Genomic DNA, 14,683 nt, shown 5'->3' with positions numbered 1-14,683 from the left:
AATAAATTTAGTCTCGCAAATACGAACTTTATTGTCGTCTGAAGAATGTCAACAAGACTAAATAGATTTTTACATGTAAGTATGTATGTTCCGTACATAAATTAAAGTGCAGCAAAAGTTGTTTGCAAGTTCGTCCCTGAGTAATCGTAATAACCGCGGCATAAACCAATCAGAAATCTACCACAGTGTCGTCGGTAGCAAAGATATTAGCTTTGAATGGCAACCGTGTAGCTGTTAGATACAGTTCACTGCATATGAATGAAAAGTCGAGCATTCATACAGGATTCGTCCGGAAAGTGATAGGACTGAATTTCTTCCGCCGCGACTGTATTCGGTAGAGAGCGTTCCTAGCTAATGAACTATAGGATGGTCTGTTGCCTCTGGGCACCTGGAGAGTCAGGACAAAGATTTTCACGCGAGTTGTTTCTGTGAGTGGTTCAAGTCGAAAATACGTTCGTTAGAGCGGAGGTACGCGATTAAATTCTGCGTTAAACTCGGTAAATCTGCGACAGAGACGTTTGATATGATCAAGCCTGCTGGTTGCTTTAGCAAGAAGTGGTGTATGTCGGTGGCCTTTTTGGAGGTTCAGGAAAAGGTCGCTGAAGAAGATCGCGTTGGGAGACCTGCGACTTTCACAATGTGACTCGTGTGTTCAAAGTTTTGAACTTAGACCGTCGACTAAGTATTTGTTTAATTGCTCAGATGTTATATTTATCAACATCTCAGCTTCATGACATTGTAGTGGAGCACTTAAACGTGACAAGACATCGCAGCCGATTGGAATTTGCACTAAGACAACGCCCCAGGCGGTGTTCTTGTGAACAGCGACCTAACCATGGCCGGCATCCCAAGACTTCCGCAGTCGCCCTACTGCCCAGATGTGGATCCGCTTACTTTTTTTGTTTCCCTGCCTGCAAAGGCCTATGAAAGACAAACATTTTAAGACGACAGAGGGGATCCAAACAGCTGGCACCTCAACTCTCAAGGCTATTTCGGAGAATGAATTCCGTGCCGCCTACAATGCTTGGAAATCGCACTGGCAGCGCTGCATCGACGCAGAAGAAGCCTATTTTGAAAGTTTTTAAAGAATTGTAAAGATTGGCCTAATCAAATTTTTTTAATCGACTCAGTCCTATTACTTTCCAGACAAACTCTGTATAAATGTGCTTAGAAAAAACATAGATATTTTCCTACTAAAACAACAAGAGTAACCACTATTGAGCCACTAAATGGACAATCGCAACACTCGCAAAGCTGCTCATCTTAAGCTGCACTTCAACGCGCGGTTATATGCGCGGGGACTTAAGATGTCATTGCAGTTGTAACTAATTTTGTTTTACGTTGCTGCAATATTCTTTCTGTTGTTGTTGCTGACATGGTTGCTTATTTTGTTGCAAGCGATTGCTCTACTGATTATTGGCCAAGTTGTTGAATGCCTAGCTACTGTTCATTCGTTATTGCTACTGAAGCCTATAATAGACACACACATACACACATACATATATACACTGCAATGCACATGCATGCGCAGTGAGTTTCTGTCGTCTTTTTCTGCTTGTTACCAACAACGCTGAGACCCGCTGCGGAGACGGCATTTCGGTATGCAACCGTTTCACAACGGCACAATGACAATGAGAAACCCCAGCCGACAAGCTTCGCAACGACCACCGCTGCACCGCATTTTCGGCGGCTGGCGCTACCAACACCAACACCGATACTTGACAATTGGCAAGCAACAATGGCTCCGGGACTGATGCTGCTGCAGCAGCCAATATTTCAAGTGTTTTCTCGTCGTTCACATCTACATGGTGGACACCGCGATAGCTTGCATCTTTACGTAGCAAAGAAAGTGAGACGCCGTAGAAAAGCATGGCAATAATACAAGGCAAAGCCAGAGACAGAGCAAAAACTAGACACACATATGCACACACGTTTACATAAATGGGTAATGGAATACAAGTAATTCAAGATGATGGCAGCGTCGTTGGCGTCAGCAGTGACAGCGCCAACAAAAGAGATTACGCAAACATTTCTATCTTCTACAATTGTGTTGCTATTGTTGTTGCCTGCATTAGCGTCTTTTCACGATTATGATTCTGTTATTATGTATTCAATTTGTGAGTTTGGCGCGACGTAATAATGCCCGCTTGTGATTTACACTTGCACACAAGAGCTCATCAATTCGGTTTCTATCGTCGAAAGCGCCTATGCTACTGATCACCCACTTGTCCGCTTACTTACACACACACAAATACCGACGTATGCAATTATGTGGCTGCTTCTCATCGCCTAGTTCACACTTCTCGGCGCTTTATTAGCAGCATGTCATGGCAGTCACAAGTTTGTTTTGCACTGCTTCGATTTTGCACGCAAACACCTAAATCAAGGAAACACCATATTACCTAATAGAAAGGCTGCAGGATGTCCAGTTTTTAAATTCCTCAATGTGATAGCAACTTTTGGTGGTAGAGAAGAGAGTTGTCCCTTTGCATTAGGAATGCAGAGGTGATAAACAAACCTTCCGGAAGTACAATTATTCCATTACATCAGCGAGCCGAAGGTCCTGGCAGCCAGTGCTTCTTTTTTCATGGAAAAGTAATTGTATTATTGTTTCACGTTTTTATAAATAAATAAAAAAATATTTATCCCATAAAGTATAACTAACATTGCTAGTATCATCGATCTCAATTCAATCTATATATTTTTCTTCTTTACTGGCCGAGTTAACAACAACGCTCCAGTCGTTTGCAATGTGGCGCCTATTGGAGATTCCTATCGAAGCCACGCCCTTCTCCTGGTCTTTCCAACAGTCTTCCTCTTTCTCTGCTTCCTCCGCCGGTTACGGCGTCGAATACTTTCAGAACTAGGGTGTTTTCGTCCATATGCACTACATGACCTAGCCAGCGTAGCCGCTGTTGTTTAATTCGCTGATATCTCATACAGCTCATCGTTCCCTCGAATGCGATATTCGCCGCTGCCAACGTGCAAAGCACCATAAATCTCCCACAGAACCTTTCTCTCGAAAACTCGTAACGTTGAATCATCAGAAGTTGTCATTGTCCATGCTTTTGTTTTTGTTCGTCGAGAGAGTACTTTACTTCTCAATTGTTTACTTAGCCCGAAGTAGCACCCGTTGGCAAGTTTTATTCTGCGTTGGATTTTGGGGCGGGAATGTCCAGTCCAGTCTTCCAAGGATAGTAAATTTGTTTGCATGTCTAACTCATAAATCCATGTCTCATCAGCGTTCATAATGCTCTCCATGAATGTGGGATCAGAATTTGAACGGTCAAGTCCAAAGAGACTTGTTTACGGAACTCTTTTTGAAAAAAGTTTAGATTTATCGGGACGAGTCGAACAAGAACGAGTTTCATACCCAAAATATCCAGATAAAGTCGAGCTCTCTTGCCATGCCTCTAACGTTTGGCTGACGATTTTCGATCACCATATCCTTCACTTTCTTAGTACTTTCATCAGTTGAAGAGGTCGAAGGTCGTCCAGATCGAGGCATATCTTCAGCGATCTCTTGAACGTTTCTGAATTCTTTGTACCACTCGTAGGCTTGTGTTTTTGATAAAACTGAATCAACGTAAGACTTTTCCAACATTCGCATTGGTTATAAAAATACAATTTTTGACAAATTCTTTGTTTTTTTATCCATTGTAAAAATTGCAACGCACCACTGAGATGTACAGACTTAAGCAGCTGCTATAAACAAACTTGTTGACAGATCGCACTCATATTTCGCATTGTAATAAAGGACAGTCTACCAATTTAGAAAAATACATACTTTAAGATACAATTTCCTTTCACTTTTTTGTCACAATATAAAACTCTTTCATTTTGACTGTGTTACCAATTGCTATGAAGGATTTGTGAAGATCAGATCCGAGCAGAATTTATCAAAGGCTTTCAATTTTTTTTTTTTTTCTAAATTAAATATTTTCCAGTCCAGCTTTTCCACAAAAAATATCAAACCAACGATACAATCAACATCTGAATAGGCAAAAGTTTCCTTACAAAGTAACTATACCATGCAATGTCATGACAAATGCATGAAGTAGCTGAATACCTCGTCGAACCGCTTGCAATTCCGCCAAGTTCAACCAACATTGTCAGCTAATTTACTCTTTCAATTTGGTGGTGAACGTACATAACTGGACAGTCATGCAAACACATTTAGCTGCCGGATGCTACAAAAAAGGATTAAAAAGTGAACTTTGTATTCTTCAACTTGACTCTGAAAGTGGCCACCGCTAGTATAGGCGATAAGCTGACACAGAGAGAGGAAATTGCGCATGGGCAGGAAAAGTTGGCAAGCTAATAAAATTGCTAACAAAACTACTTTCATATTGATTGCGTAATAATTCGGTGGAGTTGACGTGGAAAAGTGTGAACTAATTAGAAATGAATGCCGTCATTTGCTTTGGTGCAATGAGGCTTTCATAGAAGATTATAGGTGATACATATTAATCTCACCATAGCGAGTACGAAATTAATGAAGAAAAAGTTATTAATAAATATTAAGGAGATGGATATGATTAGTCAAATTAATTAGGTTTTGGAATTCAAATGTAATAATTACACTAACACAATTCTTCGCTTCCTGCATTAGAAAATATATAGTATAATATAATTATTAGAAAAATGCTCATAGCCACTAATTACAACTCATTTGTCGCCCGAAGCCAAACGAGTTCCATAATTCAGAAAACTTACCAGCTTATGCCACAACGGTTAATTGGTGCATATATTTGGTATATACACGCGCCCTGGAGCGGAATGTCACAATTTTCATTGTCATTGTGTTGTCGGCACAACATTTCCACCTATTGCACTAATTACAGGTGCCAAACTTTACCACTTAATTAGGCCCTCCAAGTACAAACGACTTAAGCGAGCAACTCACAAAGCCTTCTCCCATTGCCCAAACATGCAGAGCACTCATAAAGACGCTAAATTATCGGCACACAATAGACGCTACTATTAAATGCACTGTTGCTGACAAGCAAGCACGCAATAAAAATTTATATCTGCCCAAAACCACAAAACAACTGCAGTAATAATGAAATGCGACAGTTTAACAACGCAATCCACAACCCGCACGCAAACCAGACGCTCACACACAGGTGAGGTGAGGCAGGGCACATTTGTAGGCGCTTAAAGGCATAGAAAGACCAGAAATGACCGCATGAATTAGTACAACAACAATATTACCGCGATAACAATGAAATGTGAAAATCCGTAAGTAACTGTAAATTAGTGGCTACACAGCGATCGGTAGTAATCTGGCCTGCAGTGCAGCAAGCCGCGATGTCCGCCAAGTATATGAGGGTACTACTTTACGAGGCCACTTCCTAAACTGAAACTAAGCGCCAGCCATATTTTGACCTGCAAAGTTCGTCATCTAACCAACCCAGCAACGTTTAATCTACACACCACGACGCCGCGGAATTAAGTTTGCTTCCCCAGTCTTCAGCCGTCAGCCGACAGTAATGAGCAGACAAACCCGCATGGCATTACGCTAAGCCAACCGCATAGGATGACGCTAGCGCCGCTGTTAGCTGATCAAATGCAGCTGCTGGCGATAACGACGACTCCGCCGTTGACTCCACTTAAATCAGCGCGAGGCTGCCCCCAACAAATGCGCCGCAGCTGAGCGCTATGCCAAGCGTTTCCCTTTCAATTGTCAACAAAAGCTTGAACGAAAATTAAACACCGAAGCAGCAACAACAACAACATGAGGGCCCGCAAACACGCAAACAATGCTGTTTGTTGCAAGCGGTCGCTCATTGTGTGTCGGTGGCTTCTCCAGCGCCGTGACTGCGACGTGACGCCGCAGCGTTCGATGGTCTCTTTTGGGTGCGAAGTTTTATAAATGCCAGTGTCGCAGCACAATTCAAAGATTCGTCTTTCGGTCGTGCAACACTCAACTAGCCAGCAAACAGCTTCGAATCGTCGCGTTCCGCCTAGCAGCTTACAAATTTACAAGCTCGTGCTCGTCTTTCACACGGATACGCTGCCGCCGGACTAAATAAACTGAACTTTTTGCTCGTGCAAACATTTCGATTTTGGTTTTAGTTTTTGTTTTTACGGTGTGCCTTTAGCCTCGCGGCGACGGATGCAGTAATTTTCTCTGCTTGCCTAATGCTTTAGTCGCTAGTGCTTCGTTTTTGTTGTGTGGCGTAAATTGTACTTTGCAGTGTTACAGTGCACGACTTGCAATTGTGACAGCGATTTGCTGTAGTTTAATAGACAAAAAATTAAATTAAAACGAAATAGCTTAAGCTCCAATGCTGCGGTGCCGTAAGGCGGCAAAACGAAATTAAATGTGTAAAGATTTGCAATAGCAAGCATAACGGAATTTGCAGTTTGTTGTTGTTGTGTGTGAAACATTGTGCGACGTACAATCCGCGACATTTGCGTGAACGGTAACGGTAGTTATGTTCCATAGACGACAATGCTGAGTGACACTTGGGATGTTGGCACCTTTTCGGTTGATCTATTGAGTGTGCTATAGTGTGGTAAATTGTTGTTGCAAAAACTAGTCCTTTCAACGAACCCAACAACATCTTATTACAACAACAATATTCAAATAATTAAAAATACAAAGCGCTGAGGTCGCGTTACCTTCTCTGGATTAAAACAGCAGCGAAATGCGGACACACCTATTAATTTGCCTTTTGGCTTTTGGTAAGTTAACCTTTACCGAAGGACCTGTTAAACCCTGGTTCTATAAGTGCAAAAATGAATCGATAAATCAAATACTACATATGTTTGGCTGCTTGGAAGAGTTAGAAATAGTATAAAGCTTACTTTTTCATTTTTCACGGAAACGTTCCGATTTTCTTCCGATGTACTTCTATGGAATGATATTCAACTATTTATTTTCGTATCCTTTCGCTTGCTAATCTAACTATCCACAATCGGGGACTAAAGTCCTAATTATGCCTGTGATCGCATTTTTCTTTACGCAAACTCGAAATTATATACATAGAAGCGAGGAGAAATCGTTAAAGTTTGGGCATACCCTTTTTTTGAAATTCAAAACCTCTGTTTCTGTGGTAAAATACATAGTAAAAAATAGCTCGAGTTTAGTTATCTACTTACAAAAATTGGGTAGTTGAAAAAGTATTTTCGTATTTCTAATTCACTTAAACTTATTTTTTTTTGTGTACACTTTGCGTTCCAAAGAAAAAACAAAACAGAACAAATGGTTTTTTCGGCAAAAACAATTTATTTTATTCAAATATGCTTCAATACTGCTCTTTGCACGGTCCAAAATTATGTCGAACGATTGTTTTAGCTCGTTGGTCGGTATGGCCACCAGTATGCCGGTGCAAGCCTTTTGAATGGCTTCTACGTCTGCATAATGCTTTATTTTCATGGGCCAATGCATTTATCCGAAGTGGAAGAAGTCGCACGGTGAAATATCAAGTGAATATGTGGAGCGGTTTATGGTTAAAATGTGCTTTTTGATCAAATAAACCTCTTTAATGATGTCCCTCGAATGTTGGATTCTGAGCAATTTTTGGTTGTCAGTCAATTTATGCGGAACAAACCGTGCACACACCTTTCGTAAGCCTAGATGCGATAAAGCGATGTTTAGGAAATATTCAATTCCATTTCCATGAATTTCAATGGTGATTTCGGCTGATTTTTGACGAATTCACGCACAGTTCTTCTCAGATGTTAATTGGGTCCATTACATTTTTCTCATGATCCAACAATTCATGTGGTACCCAAACACGGAGCTTCTCTTTGTAGCCAGTCTTTTTTAAATGGTTCGAAACTGTTTGGTGATGATGAACGATGTCATGGCTGCTTATGTGATGGTTCTGCTCAATTTTTTCCCCAATGTCATCGTCATTAGATCTCTAGATTCTGTTTCTTCAACTTTTGTGAGGAAACAACGGGAAAAACAGCTGAGATCAAGTTATTCATTTCTCAGTCTCTTACCCAAACTGTAGGAAAAAGAAAAAGAAAAGATAGAAAAGCTCTATTCCACTTATTTGATGAAAACAGAGACCCAGCATAACAAGTCTCTGCGAGTTCTCACCGCTTAATCACTTGGTTCATACCAATCTATCTTCGTCTTTGAGATGAGAAGTTACTATAGCCACTTTATTTTTAAATTATTTCAACTATCCTCCATTATTTCACTGAAGGATATAGAATAGTGAAAATGAATACCGAGCATAAGTGGACTAAAAAGGGTGTACTGAATCTTTACCTTCGGCATAAATGTTTCCACTTTGAAATATGACATTTTTTATGAAAAATATAAAATATAAATAATCGCTTCCTTTGTTTTCGTTTTAGGCATCTTGAATGCCCGTTCCGCAGCAGCAACCGAAGCAGCCGCCAGCAATGTGCACCCAACATCTGCGGCCACATTGTCGGAAGCCACAGCGATGCTTGCCATTGCGCCGGCGACGGATGAGACGCCTAAAGATAAACGGCAGGTCAGCGCCAAAGACGAAGCGGTATACCCGAACCACCGCGCCGACACCAATGATGCTGATGACCCGGAAAATCCGCAGGAAACCATCTACGGTCCAAAACCAACTCAATTCCTCATTCGGCCCATTGCGCCACACGATCACCAGCAGCACGAAGAGCATCAAGCGCCGCAGTTGCGTAATTATCCGGCGACAATAAGGCCGCACGGCACCCAATTGCTGGAGCAGAGTCAAGAGGTGAGTGGTGTGAGACAAGTGCGATAATAAAACTTTGTAGTGGTTGTTGTAGGCTGCAGCAGCGGCGACTTGCAAACGTGATGCAAATAATAAGCCAAAGGTGGCTGAGGCTGTGCAAGCGTTAGGGGGGTGCTCGTATTGCGACAACTGCTTTCGACATTCTTCGCTTTTCTGTAATTTCCATCGAATTGAAAAGGGTTAAACGACTCATCCGCTGCGCTCACAGGTATTCAGTTGTTCATGCATTGCTCTAATGCCAGTTGGTCTGTGATCTGTGCGCGCCACCAACAACAATGCGCTTTCGCAGTGCAAATACTCAATGCGCAATCGTGACTGGTTGCACGATTCTTAAAGCAAAGCATTGTACGCTGCGCGGCGGCGGTCAAACGCAATTAACATGTCGGCAAAACAGCAAATCACACGAAGGTGTCTGTGTCGCTGTGCTAAACGACGCTGTTTCGCCGCTGTCTGAAACATATTTATGCGCACTGCGAGTATGTTTTGCATTGAACAGATTTCCACAAGCGCCGTCAGACGTATGAACTTTGAAAAATCCACAAATATTACTTGAGTTGAAATTTATCCGGTATAACAAAACTAATTGAAAAAGTCAATAACGTTGACAGAGCCCGTTAAACTGATTTTGAAATATTTCACAGGTCCTTGATACCACTTGTAACGTTCGCAAATTCAAACAATTACAATAACAATATGATGTTTACTTCATTAGCATGACAGCGATTTTTAATTGCTGTTAAAGCAAAAGACAAATGGCTTCAATCATAAAAGCTCCACTGCTAATCGATTTGCTAGCGCTGAAGGTGGGCCATTAAATCAAGAATATGATTGGGGTGCCAGGTCAGACGCGATAACAGTAAGAACACCATATTTTATGTCGTGTAATTAATCTCATTTTTTTATTATTTTTTTATTTTTATGTTATATAATCATTGCTAAAATCCGTTGGCAACATTAAATTAGGGAGCGAAGTTTGCCGCTTAAGTCTTTTGATTGCTTAATGGCCGATATTCACGCTAGTTAACTGCAAATATGCGGCAATTGTCTTGCATAACTATTTGTTTTTAATTCGGTGCTTTTTAACCTGACTTACATTGCTCACTTGCCTTTTTGCTTGTCTCTAGAAACTGCGAGTTTCCTCGAGTTTATCTCATTCTCAATGACAATTCACCTTGACCGAAAAAATGCATAATTATCTGAGGCATTTGTATAATTTGGGTGCGTACATTTTGTGCAACATTTCATCGTACTAAGTTTATGTATGTACTTGCAGCTTAACCCAAATTAAATGTTCAGCACTATTTTTCTATTGCGATACGGGAATCGCGTGTTTTCATTGCGTGTCCACGGCGACAATTAAACTCTAAGCCACGAACGTTTTTATTTTCGGCAAGCTCCGCGGCGAAAATGGACAAGTCGTTTATGAAAGTAAAGCAATGGCGCAAAATGTGGGGAAATAACGGCGTAATAAGTGCCGCTCGCTTACATCACAAACGACATGGAAATGTGCGTAATAATTACAGTTATTTTGCTGTGAGGAAAACCAAATGACAAAATTGCCAAGTGCCAAGCAGCAAATAAAGACAAAAGTTGCAACAAGCGGAAAGCAAGTGTGTGTACGTGCGTTTGTATTGAACAATCGCTTGTCATATGGGAAGACTCATACCAAGTCATCTTTAAACGTGGCTTTCATGTAAAAATTTATGAGTCTTATGAATGCGTTTGATATTGTTTTTTCTTCTGCAGCTAAGTGTACCTTCAAAATCTGCATTCAATTGCCACCGATGCTTTAGGTTCTGCCAGTAAGCAGCCTCAATATTTCAGCGCACTTGGAACCTTTTTCTCAAATAACCGCTCAGATTCGTTACCAACCGATCAGTCACAGTAACAACAACTGCAATATCACTTTTCGCAACATTAGCATAACACATACACACAACTACCTATGGATATACCATATTATTCTTCGAACACCAAATAAATTCGCCCACAACAAGCGTTAAATTTGCATAAATTGTTTTTGCTTTCTGATGTTAAATAATTTTACTCAATTTGTTCATTCAGCATACACATTTATATATGCCACACAATTCTCTTTAGATGCATGGGCGATCCAAAGTTTTGGTCGTTGTTGGTTGAAATACTAACAATAGTTGATCACCCCTAAATGTGTAATAATTTTCCTCGCAGTTTTAATTTTTGAGGTCACTGCTTTACCGCAACATGCGGCTTTAGTGAAATACTTATTTATATATAACAGTTACTTGTAGTGGTATGTGAACTTACATAAATGTTGTTGTACGTCTGCTGCTACATTGTACGGTAGTAATATATACGCTGGTACACTGACGGCTAGAAAACACCGGAAGGTATTGGAGCAGGCATTGCGGGACCGCATACCAAGCTATCCGTACCAATGAACCATTTTCCAAGAATTTTTCAAGCAGAAGTTTTTGCTATAAGTCAGTGCGCAGAACTCAATCTCCACCGCAACTTTCGCAACCCGCGCATCGCCATATCGCCACATCGCGGCACTAAAAGTGATCTCAGCATATGAGATTAAATCGTTTTTAGTAGACAGGTGCATAGGAAGGCTGAACCGGCTGTCAGTGTGCAACTGGATACACCTAATCTGGGTGCCGGGGCATAAGGGGGTAGCTGGAAATCAGCAAGCCGACTAACTTACCCGCTCTGCGGCAGCGTCCAAGCTGACGGGACCAGAACCATGCATCACAGTGGGGTTCCACACTCTTAAGAAGCTGCTCCGCACGGAGAAGAGAATGGAGAGAGACAACAGCACTGGCAGCAGACAGCACAAATGCGCCATGCTACGCTGCTTCTAAGAGGGTACAACTTCTCTCGGTTTAAGGAACTAATTAACCTCACCCGTGACAAATTCCGCCTCCTCGTAGCGCTTTACACGGGGCACTGCAGGCTCGGGCAGCACTTGTCCAACATGGGCATAGTCTCTTGCGCAAACTGCCGGTTTTGCGACTTGGAACAGGAAACACTAGCAAACCTGATTGCAGAAGCAGGCTTAAGGCCCTGGGTTCCATCTACATGGAAAGGGTACACATCATCTTTGTAGCGCCCAGCAGGCTCCTGGAATTATTCAGGATGCTGGATCTTAGTGAGCATATGTGATATAGGAGAATTTCAATAAGGAATAGACCCTAGGTCGCAGTAAAATACCTCAGTATTAACTATCATAAATATAAAAAAAGGTATTTCCAGAACCGCTAGCAGCCTCTGAGTCGGCCGCCATTTCGTCCTCAAAAATAGAATATATTTATCTGTATGCATGGGAATGTTGCTCTAAATAGGGGCCCGCTCCTAAAGTGTTAATATTGTTTTAATATTTTTATGATTTTTTTTCTCCAGCAGACAAACCGAATCTCATTAAGGTGCGAGTTTTATTAGACAGGCATGTATCGATTTTTTTCTGTAATAAAATGTCTCTTTCATTACAGATCCAACATTTTTCCTATCTGCAAGACATTAATCGCAATCACCCGAAGTCGACAGCCTCCGCTTCAGAATTAACCGGGAAGCCACGTACGGCACAACAACAGAAAAAAGCTTCAAAATCGGGACGTGCCCATATATCACCTTCACAATATCGGGGAAATGCCGAAGAAGCTGAACAGCGTTATGCGGTCGCCATTCAGCCGCCGAACCCGACAGCCGCACAAGCGCCTCATTACGCAGCGCCACCAACACAAATTGTACCGCGATACCAGCAACTTGGACCACAATATCAACAACCAGGAACAGGCGCACCCCAGCAGCCATACCAAATTATACCCGAAGAAGAATTTCTTAAGCTTTTGGAAGATGAGTTGCGTGCACGAGCCTTCCATGAAGCTCAATACCGTCAGCAACAGGCTGGACATGCACCTTCTCCCAATAAAGGGCCACCTTTGCCACTGCCTACTGAACGTGTAGGTCAAGGTTTAGGCAACTATCGCCAACACGCGCAGCCACAGTCACAATCTTCCGTCGAAGAGCCAGTACCTGGATTTGTACAATATGTACCACGTCACCGCGGTGGCCCCAAATATCTGCCTCAACCACAACCGCAGCCGCAACCACAACCGCAACAAGGTGACCCACAAAATGTTGATCCATCAGCCGACGTGCCACCACCAGCGCACATACCGCCGCAACTGGCATACTACCAACCACAAGTGAGCTATAAAACATTGCCAAATCATCCACTAGCAAAGTCATCGCTAGAGAATGAAATCGAAAAACTGCTCGCTGCGAATAAACCTTCACCCAATCAGCTAGCGGATAATTCCAACGAACCATCTGGCGTAGTACACCAACATCAACAAGCTCCGCAACAACAGCTGCAGCCACACCCGGAACCGCGGCCACGCCCATACGCTTTGCAACAGAAAATTTATTCCTCTCAAAGCGGATCCCAACCCACACCCACACCACTAGTAGATGCCAATAATCAGCCATTTATACCGTCCTTGTTTAGATTTAGCAACATACAACAACCGACGCCGATTTACCCCACACAAGTGCCGCAACACATTGTGGACGCCAAGAAATTAGGTCCAGTCGTGTATCCTCCAACGCAGACTCCCACGACGGTACAACAGCCACAACCTACACAGTACTTCTACCAGGAACTAAATCCAACAACCAGACCCAAAGCTCGCTCAAAACACTATGGCACGAAGGTTTCAACATCTTCGCCAAAGTTACGTGAGAAAGAGCCGCCAAATTATCCGAACGTACCAGCCGCAGCCAAATATATTAACCCGCAACTGTATTACGACTATGAACGGCAATCAAATCCACCAGCTCCCTCCGGACGATTCCACCCTAGCCCCCCCGACCCCAACGCACCTTCCGGAGAACAACGAGTACAGGCACAACCACGGCCACAGCCAATCGCCCATGCTCAACAGTACTCAGCACCTGCACCAACTCCACAGCAAGCGCACGCAAACCGACAATATATCTCACCCGGCCCAGCTCCGTCACAATCCAGTATTTACGTCTCACAAGGCACAGGTATCGCCACCCCCTCACGCAGCACCCCAGTAAAAACGAAGTCCATCGAAGATGTGCGCCAACTGCATTTACCGCAACCCGGTGGAAAGCCGCTCACCCAGACCGAATTCCAGGCGCTGATAGATGCTGGCTACCCAGTAACAGCTGTACCAGTACCGGTGCCCGTTCCTTATGAGCAGTATATAAAGGAGCATCCTGAATTCCGCAATCAACCTGTGGACTATGCGCAACTCATGCAGCATATAGCTCAGCAGTATGGTCCACGTAGAGGACTTCAAGCTCAGGGCTCGGAGCCAACAGCAAATGTCATAGCATCGTCACCTGATGAACAAACGGCGACCGCTGTGGGTGGCGGCAATATAACGTACTTACGACCGTTGGCCGACCAAAAACGACGTCCACGCGATGAGAAGGAGACAGCGGTTGCTGGAAAGGCAGATGAAGCCAAGCAATAATCCTTTTAACACTGTTTTCCATAGCTTTTAACTATTTTTCCTGCCAATTACAATAACAATATCTAAGCGCAAAACACGATTTCGAAATCCGAAGTGCACGCTACATAATATCTCTCAACAACGGCTCACGCCTATTCTCAATTTTTCCATTCTCCCTGTATTTAGTTTTACAGTGCTCGTGCAACTTTCTGACTGGACTAAAATTCGCCGAAGGAATATGCCGAACACACGTGGCCACTTACAGTTAGTAAGTCCCGTTGGCACTATACTGCACATTTATTTATAGTTAATTATATGTATGTAATTCTTAATATTATAAATATGTATGTACCTAAAGACACGTCTATTGCGAACAAACGAGACGATACGAAGTTTGAACCCCCAAACGATTGTAGTGAATTTATTAAAAAAAAAAAAAACATTTATTGTATATACTAAATACCATTTGCAATGCATTTTCTGAAATTGTAATTCACACATATT

The 14,683-nt window shown here is 42.5% G+C and overlaps 1 protein-coding gene across 1 annotated transcript; it reads left to right on the top strand.

Moving 5' to 3' along the window:
• The first annotated feature begins 5,923 nt into the window (after window positions 1-5,923).
• Window positions 5,924-14,671, top strand: LOC108968974 (tyrosine-protein phosphatase non-receptor type 23). Its single transcript, XM_018933391.1, has 3 exons — window positions 5,924-6,690; window positions 8,320-8,696; window positions 12,185-14,671. The coding sequence occupies exons 1-3, from the start codon at window positions 6,654-6,656 to the stop codon at window positions 14,198-14,200; spliced, it is 2,430 nt and encodes an 809-aa protein (XP_018788936.1). The 5' UTR covers window positions 5,924-6,653; the 3' UTR covers window positions 14,201-14,671.
• Window positions 14,672-14,683: the final 12 nt, after the last annotated feature.

The sequence above is a fragment of the Bactrocera latifrons genome, unplaced genomic scaffold (assembly GCF_001853355.1).
Source record: "Bactrocera latifrons isolate USDA-ARS-PBARC rearing strain unplaced genomic scaffold, ASM185335v1 scaffold_235, whole genome shotgun sequence".
In the NCBI taxonomy this organism is placed as follows: Eukaryota; Metazoa; Arthropoda; class Insecta; order Diptera; family Tephritidae; genus Bactrocera; species Bactrocera latifrons.
The sequence above is the reverse complement of the archived record's forward strand: the minus strand, read 5'-3'. Positions and strand labels throughout refer to the sequence as shown.